General features: G+C 36.6%; 1 protein-coding gene across 1 annotated transcript; it reads right to left on the bottom strand.

Annotated features, from left to right (window-relative positions):
• Positions 1–148: 148 nt before the first annotated feature.
• LOC132707294 (tryptophan 5-hydroxylase 1) lies at positions 149–20,183 on the bottom strand. The gene is made up of 9 exons (XM_060679086.1): positions 20,085–20,183; positions 18,181–18,420; positions 13,751–13,841; positions 11,971–12,136; positions 9,146–9,196; positions 8,807–9,088; positions 2,035–2,161; positions 1,015–1,247; positions 149–433 (listed from the first exon to the last, which is right to left on the bottom strand). Exons 1-9 carry the CDS (start codon positions 20,181–20,183, stop codon positions 151–153), a joined length of 1,572 nt encoding a protein of 523 aa, XP_060535069.1. The 3' UTR covers positions 149–150.
• Positions 20,184–20,810: the final 627 nt, after the last annotated feature.

The raw sequence follows: 20,810 nt of genomic DNA, 5'->3' as shown, positions 1-20,810 counted from the left end.
AAAATTATACCACCTATTTGGGGGTAGTATTCGATTCTAATTAAATTAATTAATTCTAATTAAATTCCATGAACTTAATAAATTGGACAACTGATTATAATCGATTTTATTTACATCAAAGCAATCCATTAACTTTATAAGTGCACGCAGTTAGATTTTAGGTTTGTCAGTGGTTTCGTTCGGTAAATCGGATCCGTTTTCGCTGTCGTCTCGTGTAACCAATCCGGTCTGAAGAAGATTGGCGATTTTGTTGACGTCCAAAGTGGAATCTCGGGCGCTGATTTTCTTCAGAGCACTGTTGACGATGCACAAATCGCCCCTGAGTTCGGAAACCACAGCAGTGATTTTCTGGGCGTTACTAAGCACTTCGACGCTCTGGGTGTACGGATTGTAACGGATTCCGAACGGCCTTTGAATTTCTTCAGCGAACTTTCTACAGTTGAAAATTCAAATTGTGATTTTTGCAGTTGCACAGAATAAAAATAATTATAATTTTGTGGCATAAAAACTCTTGTTGGCAACACTTGCCATTGTTGACGTAAAGAAACGCAGGTTCAGATTCGATTTTGGTTAACAATTATTTCAAGGTACTAAACCTATTACGGCCTTGTCTGTTCTGATAATACAGGAACTTATGGAGTAATTATGAAAAAAGTGTTGAGAAGGTCCAGACAACGTACGCATGCGTGGCATTTAAATTCTCGTTTTAAACCAACGACCTTGAGGCATTCAACAACCAACATGGCGGCTGACAGATCGTCAATAAGTTTAAATGCGGCATTTTTATGGCACTATTTTCGCAAATTAAGTCCAGGTTTCACCAAACGTTCAGGTAAAAAGGAATTAAGTGTTTAGATATTGTTACTGAAAAACAAAATAACGCAATGTGCAGGTTAGTTTTACATTTACCGTAGTAGTGGCAGTATATTATCCAATAAAAGTTATATTTTTGTGAGAAAATACGAATTGGAAGCTGTTAGTTTCTCGAAAGCTTTCAGTTATTTTGAAGATTACCTCATTTTTTCTTTGGCTTCCTCGAACGAGTCGGTGTACCAGTAACCAAGCTGATAGTCGGTAATGATGCACTCTTGTTTCCAAGTTTCATCGGGGTCGAAACGTCGTACTTTTGTTTCTGCGTTCTCGATGGCGTGGCCCAATTCTGCGACGGAGCTCAACAAACCCGCCCCGTAGACTTTGAGTTCTCCGTCCTGCTTGCAAAGTCCGAACTCTACCGTGAAGAAGTAAAGCTGCAATAGGTTCGTTATGTTATTGAATTATACAGAGAGGTTAAAACTAACTCCGACTTTTTTCACGCGCGTTGAGTATACTCATTTTAGGCCACTCTACACAATGCATATATCATTTTCTGAGCAGGTAGTATTATAAAGACCAAATATTTAATAACTGTTCATTGGAAGTTTACCAGATCGTTAATTGGTTAATTAATTAATCATAATTAGTTTTTATCTTCCATTATTTCCAGTTTCTAGTTGCATATTTTACTGATATTATTATAATATCTGTTTTATTTTAAGTTTATTTGCTTGCTGGGTTTCTCTTTCTCTTAACGTTGAAAAAAAGGACAACCAACGTGCATGATAAAATTTCCTGACTCATTAATTCAGAAATTATTAAAATTGCATAATAAAAATTGATTGGTTAGTTGAAGCAAATAAAGTGGGATAAAATTTCAGAGATCAGTAAACAGGATTGTTTTAAAAACGATTATAGCCCGTTTTTCGTTATTACCTATCCACGTTGTATATATTTTTCAGGACGCCCGGCATAAAATTAACAATGGCCACAATTTTTGCTTGGCTGGACATAAATTTTTTTTTTGAAGTTCATATAATGGAAGCTGAGCATTTTTTGCCTAAATAATAAGGTTCTTATATCGTTATATAACATTTCCATTTTTGACTAACGTCAAGGTGCATTTTTATTCTTTTTCTGTCTCGTGGTAGAAATAATAGAAGAATTTTCATTGCTATAAAAGATAACGGAACAGATTAAAATATATCGTGATGTGCGTACCGTTGCTAATTTGTTGACGTCTTCATCGGATGCACCCAAAGACGCGAGTCCCAGTTCTTGCGAGAACTGCGCAAAGCTGGGGTTCGCCAAGAGGGGCATGTGCCCCAAAAGTTCGTGGCAACAGTCGCTGAAAAATTTATAGAAGTAAAAAGTAATTGGTTAAAACACTCGCCGTCAAAATACTTTTCAAGCACCTTACATCACATTAAAATACAGTGTTTAAACAATACATTTAAAGAACACATTTAAAAAAATCATCTATTGAGTAGTTAGTATTAGTAGTAGTATTAGTTAAAAAGATCTTAATTCTTTTCTTAAACATATATAAACTATCAATTTCTTCGAAGCATTTGTAGAAATTTAAAGCTCTGTTATATACTTTCAAGGCAAAATACCTTGGGTTTTGTTGCCCGATATGCAGTCTAGAGAATGGAATATCCAAGTAATCTCTTTGCCGTGTGTCATGTTCGCGCAAGTCACTTCTCCTATTCCATCTTGCCATTTTACTTTTGTCGTAAATCAAAACGCAATAAATATATAACGACGGAAGTGTCATGATCTGAAGTTCCCTACATGAATGTTTACTAGTTACACGTATCACGTAACCAATAGTACGTTTTTGTGCTAAGAAGCCCCGGTGCGCACCAGTGATTAGACCCCATTACACCGTAACCTATCACTGATTGGAACAGACCATAGTACACCAGCTTTAAAACATCAATATATACCGTATCTCTAATATTTTGGATTAAGTAATATTTCCGTGTAAGATTGTTGTCAATGTGCAGACCGAGAAACTTAGTAGCCTCCACGTTTTCTATAGAACGTCGCTCTAATTGGAGAAGAATATTGGAATCAACGCGAGTATTTTTTGTGACTATTTCCATAGCCATTGACTTAGATTTATTTAATTGTAGTCCGTTATCGCGACACCATTCATTCACCCTCGTGACCCTTGGTTCTGCGGCCTCTTTTAGATTAGCTCTGCTTTTATCTATAACTAAAATGCTTGTGTCATCTGCATACAGTACAAATAATGCAGCTGTATTATCTTGAGGTAGATCGTTAATAAAACAATTAAAGAGGAGCGGTGATAGGCAAGATCCTTGCGGGGGTGCCTCTGCCTACATATTGAGGGTTCGTTTTTGAACCGTCGATCACAACCTGCTGTACTCTCTCAAAGAGGTAAGATTTAACCCATGAGTTTGCTGGTCCTCTAACTCCCATATTTTTCAATTTAAAAAAAAAGCCTAGTGTGGCTGTTTTATTATTAAGGCTGGCTCCAGACCATGAAGATTAAGATTAACAGTTGAGAGAGCTAGCAGTCAGCCTGTCCGTCACTGCGACTCAGAGGATCTGTTGTGACTCTCTCCATAGCTATAGAGCTTTATCCAGGTTCGTCTCTCTAACCAGACTCCACAACTTCGATAATGGCTCCCTCGTATAGCTCTCTGCCTCTGGTTTGGAATCGCCCAGCAGATGGAAACGCACTCTCGCTAGGCCTTTGCAGTGGCACAGTACGTGTGCGGCTGTTTCTTCCTCTTCTTCACAGAATCTACATTCTGTGTTTTCTTCCACTTCCATCAGGCTTAGATGTCTCTAAAGCCTGCAGTAGCCCATCAGCAGACCTACCATTATTCTTACGGTTTTCCTATTGTAGCTTAGTAAAATTGGCCGATTGGCCTGTCAATCAGGGACATTAACGACCCTTCGCGGGCTGCGTCTTCTGCGCCTTCATTACCTTTATGCCCTCCGTGCCCCGGTGCCAATGGTAGAGTAACTTTGTTCTGGCTTGCTATCTCGTTTAATGCCTTATGGCAGTCCAGAACTAACTTGGATGTTGTTTTATTAGGTTGCAGGGCCTTTATAGCCGCTTGACTATCGGTGTAAATTGCAATTGATTTGTTACGGATCTTCCTTGCTTCTATTTCTCTTGCACAGGGTTCTAGTGCAGTGATCTCCAGGGCATAGTCCAGAGCTGTACTTGTGGAGCGGTTGGCTCTGAATCTTAAGCATTAGAAATCAAAGAGTATTTTTCAAGGAACCTCTGCAGTCTGTCATTATAACAGGACTCAAAAATTTTTGCCACTTGACATTGAAGAGCTACCGGGCGGCAGCTCTCTGTTTTGGTTTTATTGCCTTTATTTTTAAAAATAGGTACAATTTTTGAGTTTTTTAAGGCCTGTGGATACTTGCCCTGGAGGAAGCTTAAATTGACTAAGTATGATAGAATAGGAGGTATAATATCTTTAATAGAAATTAACAAAGTGCCCGGTATTTTATCGATTCGAGATGATTTCTTACGGCATACTTTTTCAATTACTTGTTTTATCTCTACTGTTGTAGTAGGATAGAGAAACATAGAGTTTGAGTGTATTTGGATATCGGGCGTTCGATTTTGAGGCTGCTTGACATCGTTAGCAAGATCAGCAATATATTTGTTCAAAATTTCACAGGTTTTGGATCCGTCTTGAAGTGTTTCACCACCATACTTTTACGGTTGCTATTTTCCCTGACTATTGCCCAACTTTGCCTACTTATGTTATCAGATTTCATTAACCTTACATTGTGATGAGTTTTCTTTGCGGGTTTAAGTTTTTTGTTGTAATAGGATTTAAGTTCTGTGTAGATCATTTTTTATTCTTTTATTTATTTAATGCATCTCGTGTACCGCACGACTCAGCTCTCTTATTCTCTATTAAACCAATTGGTTTTGTTCCTGTACGAGACTTTTCCTTTTTTTACAAATGGAAAACTTGATATAAATATTTGTTTTAGTTTTTTTTTACTATAGAAGCAACCAAATTATACTCAAGAATTATATTTTTTAGTATTTTAGTTTGATTGTTGTTTACAAGCAAGTTGACGTTAATGTCGTCGCACAAAATGTGCTCATTTTTTGGTTCTTATACAGCTTCTAACATTATTGAGAGTTTCTCTACAAATGCTTCGAAACTTCCTCTACCCAAGATACAGACTTCCCCTCCCCTGCAACTATTTCTCGCGAAATAACTAAGAACCTTATAATCTGAAAGGTAAAAAAAAATTTCTGAGGATTCATGATGCTCTGAGGTACACAGCACATTGACGCCGTGGCTTCGAGGGCTTCTTTTTTGTTTGTGAGACCCCCTTGAATATTAAGGTTCATAACTACGGATTTGTTAGGTGTCTCACCTTCTAGTGTAGTGTCTCATTTTCTGAGTCGTATTCACTGGCGTTGTTTCTTACATTTTTTTTAGGAAAGAAATATTTGCCCACCGTGCGGCCATAGGTTTCCGTTTAAAATTGCATCCTTGTGCGTAAAAGGGGCACACATTTTAATTTCATTGCGGTTAAAATTAAGTTTTTCACAATTTACTCTACAGATATCAGATAAGTTTTCTTCAACCTGTGCTGATGTTGTGGATTTATCCAACCTTGTTATACATATTGAAGCTTTCTTCTCAACTCCACGTATTCTACTTGTTATTTTTGTGCCTTCTATAAAAGTTCTGTTTCTTCGCCGTTTCGGCTGGACTAATTTAAATCCATCGTCATCTTGCTTGTTGTTATTGTTTGTGTTAGGCCAGGTTTTTTTAGGTGTGGTCATTAAAATGTCTCTTTTTTGTGCGTCGTTGTTTTGTTGAATGAAGAATGTCTCATGGTCGATTAGCTAAAAAAATTTCCACTTATATATTTTTGACTGTACGATGGGAGATGATAAGGTCAAGGCGTTGATATTGGAGAGGTCATGTAGGAAGAATGAGTCCAACCATAAGGCATAGGGAAGCCACTTGACAGCTGGCGATTGCTAGATTCAAGATTAGAAATTCCAGCAAAGGATCTACTATGACCCTCTCGATAGCTGTAAAGCTTTATTGATGTTCGTCTCTCCGATTAGACGCTACAGCTTCGATAGGGACTTATTGGTGTAGCTCATTGCCGTTGATTTGTTTACATCCAGCAGATGAAAACGCCATCTCCCCCTGGCAGTGTTTTTTTTAACTGCTATTCACCTTAGATGCCTTTTCAGCCGGGCAGTGATCCGTTAGAACACATGCCATGGACTTCTGAAAATTTTTTTCATTCTGGCATGTCTTTCCACCGTTTCCGTGATTCTATTTCCGTTTTTCTTCTTGATGACGGATTTTGCAATGCGTGTAGGTACCCCAATTGGCTGTCGGTGTAGATACGATTGTCCACTAACAGGAAAAACCATTTTGATTGGGTTAAGTCTTTTAACAAAATAAACAATATAATGTAACACCGTGAAATTTTTATTTTGTCCACAGCATAAATTACAAAATATCGTAAGCTTCTTGATATTAAATTCCACATGATTAAAAATGTAATCCCATAACAGTGAAGAATCAGAATCATCGGCGCCCTTTTTTTCTGAAACTTAGTATACGTATAGAAAAGAAGTTCAGAGGTCGTAAGGACATGTATGTTGAACATGTAGAACGAAAGTTGTCTACGATAATACGTGTCATTAGTTGTAATATTCGGCAGATGAAGATTTTTTTGAAAATCCATTACAATAGCTTCATTGGTTTTGACTGTTGAGCCTCAAGTCTAGCTTTTTTACGTTTATAAATGTGTCTGCTCTTTTAAAATGTACTCTTTTTTCAACTTGCAAGCTTCGCAGTTCTGTGTGTAACTGCAGTCCATTGTGATCATCTGCACTTTGATTAATTTTTTTTCCGATGTCAATTTTTACTTTCAACTCATCGCATGTACTACAGGTGGGTACCCAAAAGCAATGTTAAACTTGGTGTTGAATATTTCCCTATATTTTTCATAAGAAACTAATTTATCGGGATATTTTTCTTTGTACATAGAATACATTTTCTTAATATTGAGCTCAGCAGGTAAAAAAACCATTGTTGTGAGACTTTCTAATGTCTTCCATGACCGAACCCTTTGATTTGTAGCCTTTTTCCCGGGATTTCCCGGGAAGATGGCGTGTTACAAGATTGCACGTTATTAAACCACTCAGATAAAGGGATTGTCCATCATAACTTTGTAGTTGATTAAACTTAGACACGATCGAGCTTAAATCGGCTCCAGTGAGATTTTGGAAACATTTAAATTTTGAACATTTGCGTAACTTTTTAGTTACATCCTGCATTCGTCCAAAGGATTTTCTTCTCCTCTTTTTTTGTTGCTCAGTCATTATTCAACAACAAGAAATACACCAAAAAACTTTAAAAACAGATTACTCAATAATTACACCAATAAACTTCAACGTCAATTTGTTTTATGTGTATGTGTTGTATGTGTGTAACTAGGGATTGAAATACGTGCATTGTTTACTATGATAAGCCGGCGAAGCACTACTTTGCCATTTTCTATGTACTATCATCTTTCTTGCGCACAATCTCTGGCAGCTTTATCTTTTTTGTACACTAATATACATTTTAAATTCTGTTTATCTTTGTACCGTTATGTTTCTAGCCATTTCTTATAGGTGGATGGTATGCTATAGCCGATATATTATACGAAATAACTGTTAGTCTTATTTGGGCAAAAAATGGGCCCTCATCTTTTTCCCCATACTTTTCAGTTGTGTCTAAAATGCGATAGAAATATGGGTTTAGTGAAACAGAAGACGTACGTTCAACTGCCTCAAGAATGGAATGCAGTTTTAAGGGATTCCCGGACAAAACCAAGCACTTTTAAAGTTATTTCTTGTGAAGATCAGTCCATTTTTAAGAGTTGGACGAAATTTCTAACGGATATCTATATGCCCAAGTGTCCTTTTCCTTCAATACCGGTCAAAGAATTAAGTGTAACCGAAAATCACCCTCGTTTAATGATACATAGGGAAAATTACAATGATAGAGAACTTGAAAAACAAAAAAAAAAGACTTTCGCTACCTGAAAAGTGTTTTTTTGCTTCCAACTTTAGTTTATGATGTGCCAGTACCTGCATCTAAAGCTAAATTACAAGAACTACAGCATCTAAAAAGATTCTGTTCTCAAAAAGCTCAGGATTTGTTTACAACAATACCACATTGATAAGATTACAATAATAGATTATGGACCTTTCAACTTTATTGCCAAGTGTTTTTTTTTTTTGGATTGGAATCAAAGTTTCTTTTTTATACTTTTGCATTGACAATTTATATATTTTTTGTATATTTTGTGAAAAAGTATTTTAATTCAAGTTAGCAATAATTACATTCCAAAATTCTGCTTTTTAATGAAGTGGCTTTTACTTGATGAAAATCCATTTAAAACAGTTAAATAAGAACAAACCTTGTTCAGATTTTCACATAAATATATTTAAATGACAGCTGTTTCGGCAACACCGCATTTGATAAAGGCACGGTGTTGCCGAAACAGCTGTCATTAAAATATATTTCTGTGAAAATCTGAACAACGTTTGTTCTTATTTAACAATTCTGTTTTTGTTTGCCATGTTATAGAGTAGTCAAAATCAGTAAAAATCACAATTACTCAGAATAAAGTTTTTTGGACCCTCATCTTTTGTCCCCTGTACTCTTCAATTGTTTTATTATGAATGTTTTATTTTCTCTTGCACAGTGTTTTTGTTTTCCTCCTGGGTTCATATATTCGAGCTGCTGAGTTTTGAGCGTCTGTGTGCCAGATTATTTCTGCCCTAATTGGTGTGCCGCTCGGCGATAGCTATTACACTAGGCATTATTAACTGCAATAAATAATTAAAGAGGAAAAATAGGTACTGGTATTCCACGCTTCATGGAACGAGATTACATCTCGCATTCGAAACACCTTGCATAAGGCAATGTAAATGGCAAAAGGCACTCACGGTTCGGGCGTATAGAACGGATCTGAGGAGTGTCTTATGTACTGGGTGCAGTGAAAAACCCTAAACGCGAGGCCTGATAGGAAATCTCTGGGACTTAGATACCCGGCAACCGGTCTCAGCTGGAAGCCGGTCTTGCGTTTGAGGAAGGCGCTGACGTCTTGCAGTTGCGGGATGTTGTCCTCCCTGTAGCCGCAGTATTTGACGAGCTGCGGCCAGTTCTCGAGGTATTCTTTACACGCGTGTCTCTGATAAAGACGGTGCAGCTCGCGTAAGACCACGCCCCTGAAAAAGTATGGAGTGTCGCCGTGACGGTTTTGCGCAAGCGCGCGAAACACTTACCAGGTTTTCACTTCTTCGTCCGTGTATTTGACCTTCGGAATGGGCTGTCCGCTGCAAAATATTACGGAGACTTTATCGGCAATGCTCTAAATACCATCGACACGAATAATAACTAACAATGGAAGTCATTTCGTAACTAAACCGGTGTTTGTAATGGGTGTTTTTTTTCGATGTATAGAACTTTAAGCTGGCATTACTGTTCAAGATGGAGACCGATTTAACAGCTGTCAAGTGATTTATTCTCAGTTCGGTTTGGCAATTCATCATGAATAGACTCACGCCTGAACAACGCTTGCAAATAGTGCAATTTTATTTCAAAAATAATGGTTCTGTGCGGAACAGGTATCGCGCACTACGTCCATTTTATCGTCGACAAAATCGTCCATCAGAGCAGTTAATTCGATTAACCATAGAACGTTTTCGCACCACGTTTACTCTCATTGATAACTCGCATCCCCAGAGACGCCGTACGGTGCGTATAGAAGAAGTTATTGCTGCTGTAGTGCGTAGCATTGAGAAAGACCCGAATGAGTCCATCCGCCATCGAGCACAGGAATTGGAAGATTTTGCGGAAGGATCTTGGTTTAAGTGCTTACAAAATCCAACTCGTGCAAGAATTGACGCCAAACGATCATCAAGTAACGCGTAGATTCGTCGAATGGGCCCAAAACGAGATTGCCGTTGTTCCTGATTTTCATAAGCGAATTTTGTTTAGCGATGAAGCGCACTTCTAGTTGAATGGCTACGTTAAGAAACAAAACTGCCGCACTTAGCGGCATACACTTGAGGATTAGCGACACTTGAGGATTAGCGAAGCGAAGCGAAGCGAAGCTAATCCTCAAGTGTATGTCGAAACACCGTTACATCCAGAAAAACTTACTATTTGGTGCGCTTTATGGGCTGGTGGAATCTTCTTCAAAAACGATGATGGCCAGAACGTTACAGTCAATGGTGATCGGTATAGAGCTATGATTACTAACTCTTTCATTCCTGAATTGAATAACCATGATGTCCAGGAGATGTGGTTTGAAGAAGACGGCGCAACATGTCATACAGCTCGTGCCACAATCGATTTATTGAAAGACACTTTTGGTGACCGCCTAATTTCACGTTTTGGCCTGTGAATTTTCCTCCAAGATCTTGTGATTTGACACCGCTAGACTACTTTCTGTGGAGCTATGTAAAGTCATTGGTCTATGCGGATAAGCCACAAACGCTTGACCATTTGGAAGACAACATTCGCTGTGTTACTGCCGATATACGGCCACAAATGTTGGAAAAAGTCATCGAAAATTGAACGTCCAGATAGGACTACATCCGCGCCAGCCGTGGCTGTCATGCCAGAAATCATATTTATAATGTATTGCCACAAGATTATCTTTCGGATAAATAAAATTCATGTCAATCGAATAATCGATCGTTGTTTTATTGCAACTTAAAGTTCTATACATAAAAAAAACACCCCTTATTTTGGTAGCATTGTGCAATACAAAGTTCATTAAATGTGATGGTAGATAAATCTGATACTGTGCCAGGCAGAGTTATAGCACTATTATTTTTCAAAAAAAGTAAGTTTATGGCTTAACCCTAGTCTTAGGGCATGCTAAAATGGTATGGACATGGCCAACTACAAAACACTGCTACGTGTGGGTGTGCAGATTCTTCTTCTTGAAGAGAGGAGGAAGCTATTATCTGGGTAGGCAATTTTGCTGAGTGTGATGTATACCATATGTGAGTTGAATCATGTATCAACAAGTAATTTTTAAATTATTCGGAACTCAGATCGCATTTGAAAGAACAAGGCAAAAGAAAAAAAACTCACATTTATAAATGTGTATATTCTTCTTCTGGAGAGTAGTTATTTGCTTTATCTGCGTGAGCATTTTTACTTAGATAAAATCAGGGGAACAATGTGCTCAGTGGGCAAATATGTTGATTCAGACTCTGATCAATACCCGATGAGCCATAAAATGGTTTTATTTTGGCTATTAGAAAAATATATTTGTTTTTCTTGGTTTTATAATGCCAAATTTCTCAGAATAGTGCATCCTTATAAAGTTGTAACGTATTAGCAATGTTTGTTATATGTCATATACCCCACAGTGTAGTAAAATTATGTTAACATATTGCGGGAATTTGGTGATTTTGTTCCATAGAAAGAAATATTTTTTACGAATGTACTGACTTTTCCGGTACCTATTACGCCCTCCGAACCTCAATCACATTTTTGGTTTTAAACGCGCAACAGTATAGTATTAATTTATATCCCATATTAAATAAATCATTATATCGTGAATATAATATCAATTTTGGAGAAAATCGTGGTTGAATTCTTACAATACCTGTAATTTATTTGCTTCGTAATTAGAAATAATAAAAGCTTTAGACTGACCACTATAATTAACCTGTAAATTGATTGCTATGGTGAGGTCGCATCTTCATCTTCATCTTCAAAGCAACCACATATGGATGTCACTAGAAGCCACCATAGTGATAACATCAAAACTCGTTATCCACGGTGGTAAGTCCATTTCGGACTATTCTGGTATTTTAGTTAGCACTTTGGTGCTTGAAAATAGTAGTCTTTGCAACATGTTGAGCGTGCCATAATAATAATTAAATTCTCAGTTGTTCGAAGTTTAATAAATGGTCATTGATTAACCTTCTCCTGTAAACCTTGGTTAATAAAGTCCCTGACATGTTTCATTTATAAGCCAATTGGGTTCTTATGCTTAAAGAAATAAGAATATATCTGGATAGATGCTACATACATCTTAGGCGAGAGTCTCCTTTAGTAGGTTTTAATCAGTAGAAACAATATTTACTGTTTGTAGTTCATGGCGATTCTGAAAAACTGCTCCCTCCTCTTTCTATAGACGGGGTCCTTGAAACCGGGGTGGTCGGCGTCCAACTCGCTGCCGTACATCAGAACGTTCTGCGCGTTATCCAGTTCTGATATTTTTTTGGGAAACCACGGCATTTCGTCGAAATCTGAAATTTATCGATAGATCGAAACCGACTTACATGCCATGGGCTGAATTTTTGAGGAATATTTAGCAAAACCGCACGAAGATAACTTCACTACCAAGCGAGACATTTTTCACTATTTTATTTACAAAAATTTCTGCTTTTTTAAAAAACATTATCAGGGCAATTTTTTTAGTTATCGCAGTCAGATTTTTTCTCTAATTGTCCATTTTCCAACAAATGAATACTTATTACTTATTTTTTCTACTCACGTCTATAAAATGCATAATTACAAATCAATCTAGTGTGCGGGAAGCGTCACTTTATCACGTCAGTTTCGTTTCCTATGAATCCGGACATTTCCGGGATTTTACCGCACGTATTTGGGAGCAATCGGATGTTTTCGGAGATATTTCCCACGCTTTGAATTTTGACGTTTGTCAATTCTGACGGTCATGTCAGTGAATATATTCGTGTTGTTTTGCGAAAATGTACCCAAAAACTAACGGTCATAGAAAAAGTATAGTATGCAACACGTTCGGTAAACTTTTTAACTCACTCGTTTATTAAAAACTCGCTCCGCTGCGCTCCACTCGTGTCAAATAAACCCGTGAGTCAAATGCCGTTTACCGCACTTGTTGTATAATGTACTATTACCGCACTTATTGTATAATATACCATTATGTGGAAATTCTGGTTGGCTATCATCTTTCAATAATGCCATCGGTGAGTTAGCTGTTCGCATTAGTCATATAAGGCACTTTTTGTTTATATTTAAGTAGACCAGGTCCAAATATTTTTCAATGCCAACTAAAGCTGTCAAATATGAAAAAAAAATATTTTTATTGATATAGTTATAAAACCATATCTTCCTTTCCATCGTCCAAACATAACACCAATCTCACAGATCAGAAAAAATTAAAAGTTCTTTTTTCTTCTGTATTTTTAAAATATTTCTAAAACCGGAGCAGTTTAGGGTCCCGAACTTTTCGAATTATTTTTCGAATTTTATGCGCTTTGTTTTAATATCCCATTAACAAAGAATTCAGATTCACAGATATTGGCAATTGCCATTAAAAACGCAATCAGCAATAAAAGTTTACGGTATACATGCCACCGATTATTATTTGTTTGTCGAAATTTCGTATGACGTCAACCGTTAATGGGTTTTTATTACATTATCAAGTTTTATGACTCTAGAGCAATAAATCGAAGACAGAAAGATCAAATCCTATATAGAAGTTCCTTTTCTACAGAATTACTGGCATGCGTCACTGGAAATATGCTTGAAAATTATGTAAAAGTAAACTAACCTAAATTGTATTGGGATTTTTTTCAATTTAACTGCACCAAAACTGTCGGTACAGTTATAGCTCTAGAATATTTGACGCGTTGCCACTTTTTCAATTTATCTGAAATCCACTTAAAAATAGATTGAATGGTTAGAATTTCGCACTACAACTTGTGCACACTTTGTAGGAGCATCTAAGTGAAAATTTTGGCAATTTTGCAGATCACTACGCCCCTGGACACGTTACACATATCGAACCCAACCGTGCAATTCGTATTAAAACCTTTCTTCCGTTGCGAATGAATGAATACCAAACACCGGACCGTTGATATTTATCTCGAACTCACCAAAGCTTGTTGTAGCGGATAATGGAGTGGGAGGTGGAAACTCCTCTGTCCCCGTTCCGTAACTTCCAATAACCATCGTCAGCACCTCTCTCTGGAACGCGAAATTTGCATTACCCCTTTACAGAGAATACCACTTTATTGAATTAGTTACTTTATTATTACAGATGACTGTGAATCTTATGTATTGTGATAGTAAACGTCAATGAAATTAATTTTTTCTACTCTCTTCTGTAAAATACGTAATTATACACCCATTTAGCGTGCGGAAAGCGTCACTTTACCACGCGAGTTTTGGTTAGCTGGGAGAAATCGGATGTTTTCGGATATATTTCCTACGCCTTGAATCTTGACGTTTGTCAATTCTGAAATACTAACGGTCGTAGAAGAAGAACAGAATGCAACAAGTTTGGTAATAGTAAATTATGCAACAAGTGCGGTAAACGGCATTTGACTCACGAGTTTATTTGACACGAGCGGAGCGCAACGAAGCGAGTTTTCAATAAACGAGAGAGTTAAAAAGTTTACCGAACGTGTTGCATACTATACTTTTTCTACGACCGTTAGTTTTTGGATACAATTTCGCAAAACAACACAAATACATTCACTGACATGAACGTCAGAATTGACAAACGTCAAAATTCAAAGCGTGGGAAATATCTCCGAACACATCCGTGCGGTAAAATCCCGGAAATGTCCGAAATGGCTCGGATTCGTGGGAAACGAAACTGACGTATAAAGTAACGCATCCCGCATGCTAGATCGCTGGACAATTTGGTATTTTACACTCGCTCCGCTGGAGCCAAATAAATTCGTGAGTCAAAGGTCGTTTACGGCACTTGTTACATAATATACTGTTACGTGTTTATTTTCGTGTGTTACATTAAAATAATCTTCAAGGTACCGTGTTTACGTTTTTGAATGAAAAATACGCCGACATTCACTTTGTTTATGCATTGTGTAATTAAACCGGACGAGCAGCAGCCGTAGATGGATGTAGAACTGTTTTTAGCAATGTCCATCCTTGTTTCCACGTAAGTTTCCTACAGCTACTTCTGAACATCTCGTTCAACAGGAACTTACTCTAGAGGAGGCAATTCTTAACACGATTAATGCTCAACCTTCTACTAGTGTCGGAAGAATAGCTAATAGACTTAACGTAGGTCGGATGAGATTATGTACCCATACCACATCTTATCGATACAAGCTTTAAAACCTGCCGACTGCATTTCAGGTTGATGAAATATTGCGAAAGAAAATATTTTTTTTCTATTTTAAAAAAATCTGCTCTAGATTTTGATTTCAAACTTGGTAGTTATTGCTACTTAAAAACAAATGTATAGTATCGATAAATTTGTTTAACCGGTAACATTCTTGTTACCGTTTGAATTTATTTAATAATAAAATAATAAAAAATAAAATTAACGTGCATTTTTTTTTCTCGAAAACGGTTCGTCTCAGCGGAAAAACCGAAGAGATAATTCTTATGTAGAATGAGTCAATTAATTTATTAACAATTGCGATAAACCATGGACTCAACACTTTCTTTTATTATTATTTTTTTTAAAAACGATACCGGTACTTTTCCACCCATCAGGGAAAAGAGTATGTTTGTTTGTGGGAGAAGTAGTGTCCTTAATTCACTCATTAAAAAACAAACAATCTTTGGGAATTGACGAAATACCTATACGACTTCTTAAAGCATGTAGCGATGTCCTGGCCCCATATTTAACTATGATTATTAATTCCTCTGTTTTATTAGGGCAATTCCCCTCGGCGCTAAAAAATTCTAAAATGGTTCCTGTGTTTAAGAAAGGGGATTCAACAAACATAAAGAATTACAGACCAATAACAATCGCAAGTTGTTTTTCCAAAGTCCTAGAGAAAGCCATGTACAATCGAATGACACATTTCTTAGAGCAAGAAGATATAATAACAAATGTGCAACATGGTTTCCGCGCTGGTCACTCTACGGAAACGGGGTCAAATGAACTTGTTCAGCATATTTATGATAAACTAGATATCGGAGAGACAGTAATCGGAGTTTTTTTCGATTTATCGCGCGCCTTTGACTCCTTAACCTTCAGTATAATGGCAAAGAAGCTGGAGTGCTTGGGAATCAGGGGGCCTATCAATGATTGGATCATATCGTATATGAATCATAGGAAAATAAGTGTCAAAATAAATGGAACGTACTCAGACCTTTATAGCGTCAGCCTGGGCACGCCTCAGGGGGGAACTTAGGGTCCATTATTATTTCTTTTATATGTGAACGATTTGCCGGAATTTCTCAACAGTGACTGTCGTGTCTTTATGTACGCGGACGATACGTCCGTCTTTGTCTCTGGAAGAGATACAGAAGTGCTGATGGATGATGCATCTCTTGTTGTCTCACAATTTAATAACTTCTGTAGGCAAAATCATTTGATCGTGAATGTAGAAAAGACAGTCGTGGTTGAGTTTACTGGTCAGTACATTAAACCTTTAGCTGGCTTATCGATCAGTTTTGCTGGTTCGCCATTGGAAATGAATCAGACCACGAAGTTTCTTGGTTCTTATATTGATAGCTCCTTGAGATGGGACCGGGACATTGACAATGTCTGCAATAAACTAAATAAAACCTTTTTCGCAATATTAACAATTAAAGATTCATTTCTTGAGAAGGCACTAATAGCTTTTTACTACGCGTCAGCTTACTCTTCCATTTCACACAATATTGTCAACTGGGGACAAGCGAATGATGCTGAGAGAGTGTTTATACAGCAAAAAAGAATACTTAGGCTGATTCTTAAACTTCCTCCGAGGCAATCATGCAAAGAGACATTTCAACGGCTCAAAATATTAACAATGCCTTGTATATACCTATTTAAAATACTTTTGATCACACATAAAAATAAATATTCACATAGGAAGCATACTGATGTCCACAGTTACAATACTCGCAACAGAGAACATCTGCTGAAGCCAAAACTCAACCATATGTTTTATAAAAAATCACTAAGTTACGCGGGACCATATTATTATAATTTGCTATCTCCAAGCTTAAACAATTTATCTATAAATCAATTTAAAAAACACATCAAGAGGCTCCTGACGGCCAATGCTTTCTACAGCCTGAAAGAATTTGAAGCGTACCTGAGAGCATCGTAAATAACGTCAAAAGTTTACCGAGATTTTTCTAATGTATACTCTCTTTTATTTTAAATTACATTAACTTGTTTGTCATGTTTGTTATATAAATATATACTCGTATTCGTTCTACACATTACTTAAGATTATGATATACATTGTTTTTACAATGAAACTTGTAATTTATTATTTGTATTTATTGACGAAACATCCATTGTATCACCTGGTTTTGTGAATAAATAATCTATCTATCTATCTATCTATTTAAACTATTTGAAACATCCTCACGAATAGTTACCAAATTTCAGGCTACTGTAATACTTTTTTTAAAACTTCTGTATTCTGCCTGCGTCGGTTTTTGCGGCGTCGAACTTCTGAAGAAGCCAACGTGATGATTGGCGAAACGTTAGCAAGTTCAACTCAGCAAAAACCGACCCTGGAGGAATCCAGCAGTTTTCTAAAAAGCAAATTTTAAAGTTGTGTTTGTAACATCGCTACGACAAACAAGTTAGTTTGTGATTTCCTAAAATATTAAAAATATAATGCAATGTGTGATTTTTTGCACTATTATATACGGTTTGGAATACAAAAATTTCGCGTATGTTACACAGAGATGTAGTTTTTTTTTTAATTATGCATTTTATCGCGCTACCGATATCCAAGTAAATAAAAAAATATGTTCGTTATAAAATAACTATTCAATTTTTTGATCGAGTTTGTTATTCTCACGCCCCACTGACGGCATTTGCTCGTATACCAGACACAAAGCCTTACTTTCCGCTCTAGTTAAACAAATTGCCTACTTCTGATTATTTGTTTGTCGTTTTCGCATTCAATATTCACACTCCCATGAAAATTTTGAATATCTTAAACCTTTTGTTATGTTGGCAAACTGGCGGATGCCTATAAAAAACATTGGCGCTTAAAAAAATAAATTAAATTAAAATATGCTTAATATTAATTAATAAATAGGCAGGACATTCTTTGGTACAGATATTTGATTATGATGTATTTGAAATAATTCTAACCCAAAAAACGTAAAATTTATTAAAGTAGTGACAAATCTTTACAAGCTGACAAGAAACTTTTAAACCTACTAGATAAATATATGCCATAACTCGTATAGCTTTTGAACGCTTGACTTGTTTTAAGTTTAATATAGTTAAATTCAGTTTTCGTTATTCGTTCATTAGGGAAGAAAATCGCTCTGTGATTAGGGAGCATCGCTAGAAAAAGGCCTATGTTATTAATAGGAAACCTTTTTTAATTTACCGCATTTTGGTGAAACATTTTATTTCACCTACCTTAAGCATGCGACCAAGCTGTTCCAGTTTTTTGGGATCACATTCGATGTCCACCAGGAAGTCCACCTGGTTGTCGCCAGTTTGGGAAGGGCGGGACTCGATGTGTTGGACGCTGATGCCCAAATCCTGGAAAGCTTGAAGGGCCCGTACCAAACCTCCCACCTGGTTTTTCAAGGTGAAGATAATGGAAATTTTTTCCACTTCCGTCGCCGAATTCTGATCCGTCGATGTCGGTTTAGACTGCAACCAATCAAACATAGGAGATTATCCAACATATCACAGGCATTTGCATTTGCCTAGTATAAGGAAATCCCGCTGTAGGTGCCATGAAGCGACGACATTTACCCAATACCGCAACCACAACCCGTGTGCTGGGATTGCACCATTTTAAATGACCAAACAACCACACCACACCACAGCAACACACAATAGTTTAAAAGAACCTTGCTGATTGAGATCGTCACCCCAAAACCAACAATTTGATCAAAGGCACGCTGGATATATCGAAATCTACAGAGACTACAGAGAACAAATGAATGTCGTCGTAATACTAATTACCTACACACAAACGAAAAATGTAGTATCAGTAGTACTAATAAAAAACAACAAAAGGGAAGTGCGGAGTGAGTAAAAATTAAATCCACAAAAGTCAGCATTTTAACTAAAGTTTAGGCACATGTAATATCTGATTATCACATTGGCGTGGCCCAGAACGTTATACAACGGGACAGCGTTGCGTAAGGCCTCCATAACAATATTTTACAGATTTCTTTATATGCTTTCCAAAGTAGAAGTGTGATTTTCCTAGATAGGCGACCATATTATATGTGAATATAGTGCTGCAAACTGTCATCTTTGGTCTATGTGTTAGTGATGTCGCATTTCTAAAAAAATCACTAAATCATTACATCGTTATGCTGGATGTGATAATAACATAGTGAAAAAGTTTCATTTTTTGGCAAAGATTTTGGAAGTTCTTTCCATTTTTCATGTTTAAAAGTTTTTTTGAGCGTTACTGATAATTGTCACTAGGAATGGACATTCAGAGGCATTGAATAATACTAATCTTTATTATTTTTACTAAAAGATGGAGATATTAAACAGTCTTATTTTATTAGTAAAGCCTTTACCTCCCTGTAACCTCTAGGCCGATTTCATAAACTTTGCACCATTTTGCACGCCGCTGATTTCTTTTTAAAAGACGTCACTAACGCATCGACGAAGGAAATGCTTCCCACCACTGACTGACATCACTTCATGTGCGTTTTATTTAAATTTAAAAACTGTTTTATTTATTATATATTATTTTATTCTTTAAATTATGTATTGCATAAAATAAAAAAAACAATCGAAAAAAAATTGCTTTGAGCATATGGTTTTGTATCAGATGAGCGCAATTTCCAAATTCATAAAATCTAGAATGGAAATTTAAGAATAACTCTTTTAATTAAATAATTAATAAACCCAACCAAATAATTTAATTAATACACATATGGATGTTTATGGGTGTTTTTGTTTCTAAAAAATTATGTGTGTATTTTCGTTTTCATTGTGACATGTTATGTTTGTTTCATAAATTAATAAACACATTTGAGAAGTAAGTACAGATCTATGAGATTCAGTTTTTAGTTTTCCTTCAAGGCGGTAACGCTATGTGAATCGACAAGTAAATATTTCTCACAAATAGCCGATTAACAACATAAATAAAATTTATCCAGTCTCCAAAATAAATCACAATTAGCACACAAAAGTGAGCAGAATACAAAAATTTCAAAACTTCTTTCGAGTATTAATTACAAAAAATATATTCATTCCCCCTCCCCCCTTCAGAAGTTCAGTTTGGATGTAAAATGTGCATTAATTTTCGGCAATCCCGTATAAAAATTTTGCGGCTCTAAACTCACCAGGTTTTTTAAAGCGATCGGACTCTCCTCCTTGTAACTCCACTCCTCACCGCTGCGATACAACCACAAACCCAGGAGGGGTTTCCCAGAACCGCTCATGTCGACAAATAGCACAAGAAAAGCTTTTCACTTGATGCCGCCCCGTGTTTTATACGAATCCGTACGTCGATGTTCAACTCCAAACGGGGGGATGAGAAAACTCCATGGGCGGCACCGATATATATGGCAGAACATATTGGATATCGATAATATGGCAGGATTGATAAATGGATGTCGTTTCTATTAAATCTTTTAAGGAACTATTCTATATTATACGGCCACTATGGAGCTTAAAATGGAACACTCCATATTTTATTACAGAGTCTCAACAATATTTGTTAATCTATCTCCATCTCTCTCAATAGAGATTCATATTATTTTTTTTGTAAAATCACTACTTTATTACTACATATCTCTATATCCATCCAACCAATTGATTGATTACAAAAGGTCTACTCTTCGATGAACCACATTATCTTCTTCTTCTTGATGTGCCATAACCGTTTTTTACCGAATGTTAGGAATCATGTTGGCTATCAATACTTTATTTACCGCTGCCCTAAACAGCGTATTAGTTGATTGTCCGAACCACTGTGGTAGGTGTTTCAGCCAAGATATTCTTCTTCTTCTTGCTGGGCCTCGTCCTCCTTCAATGTTGCTCTGAATGATCAAATGCTAGATGGTGTA

The sequence above is a fragment of the Cylas formicarius genome, unplaced genomic scaffold (genome assembly GCF_029955315.1).
Source record: "Cylas formicarius isolate icCylForm1 unplaced genomic scaffold, icCylForm1.1 PGA_scaffold_9__14_contigs__length_23061073, whole genome shotgun sequence".
In the NCBI taxonomy this organism is placed as follows: domain Eukaryota; kingdom Metazoa; phylum Arthropoda; class Insecta; order Coleoptera; family Brentidae; genus Cylas; species Cylas formicarius.
Note: the sequence above shows the minus strand (reverse complement) of the source record. Positions and strands in the feature narration are given on the sequence as shown.

Excerpts from the sequence above, each read along its gene's own strand:
- LOC132707294 (XM_060679086.1), bottom strand. The coding sequence starts at position 20,183 with ATGAGCGGTTCTGGGAAACCCCTCCTGGGTTTGTGGTTGTATCGCAGC. Across the intron at positions 1,248-2,034 it reads ACGTCAACAAATTAGCAACG|CTTTACTTCTTCACGGTAGA; the intron begins GTACGCACATCA and ends AACCTATTGCAG. Across the intron at positions 434-1,014 it reads GAAGCCAAAGAAAAAATGAG|AAAGTTCGCTGAAGAAATTC; the intron begins GTAATCTTCAAA and ends TTTCAACTGTAG.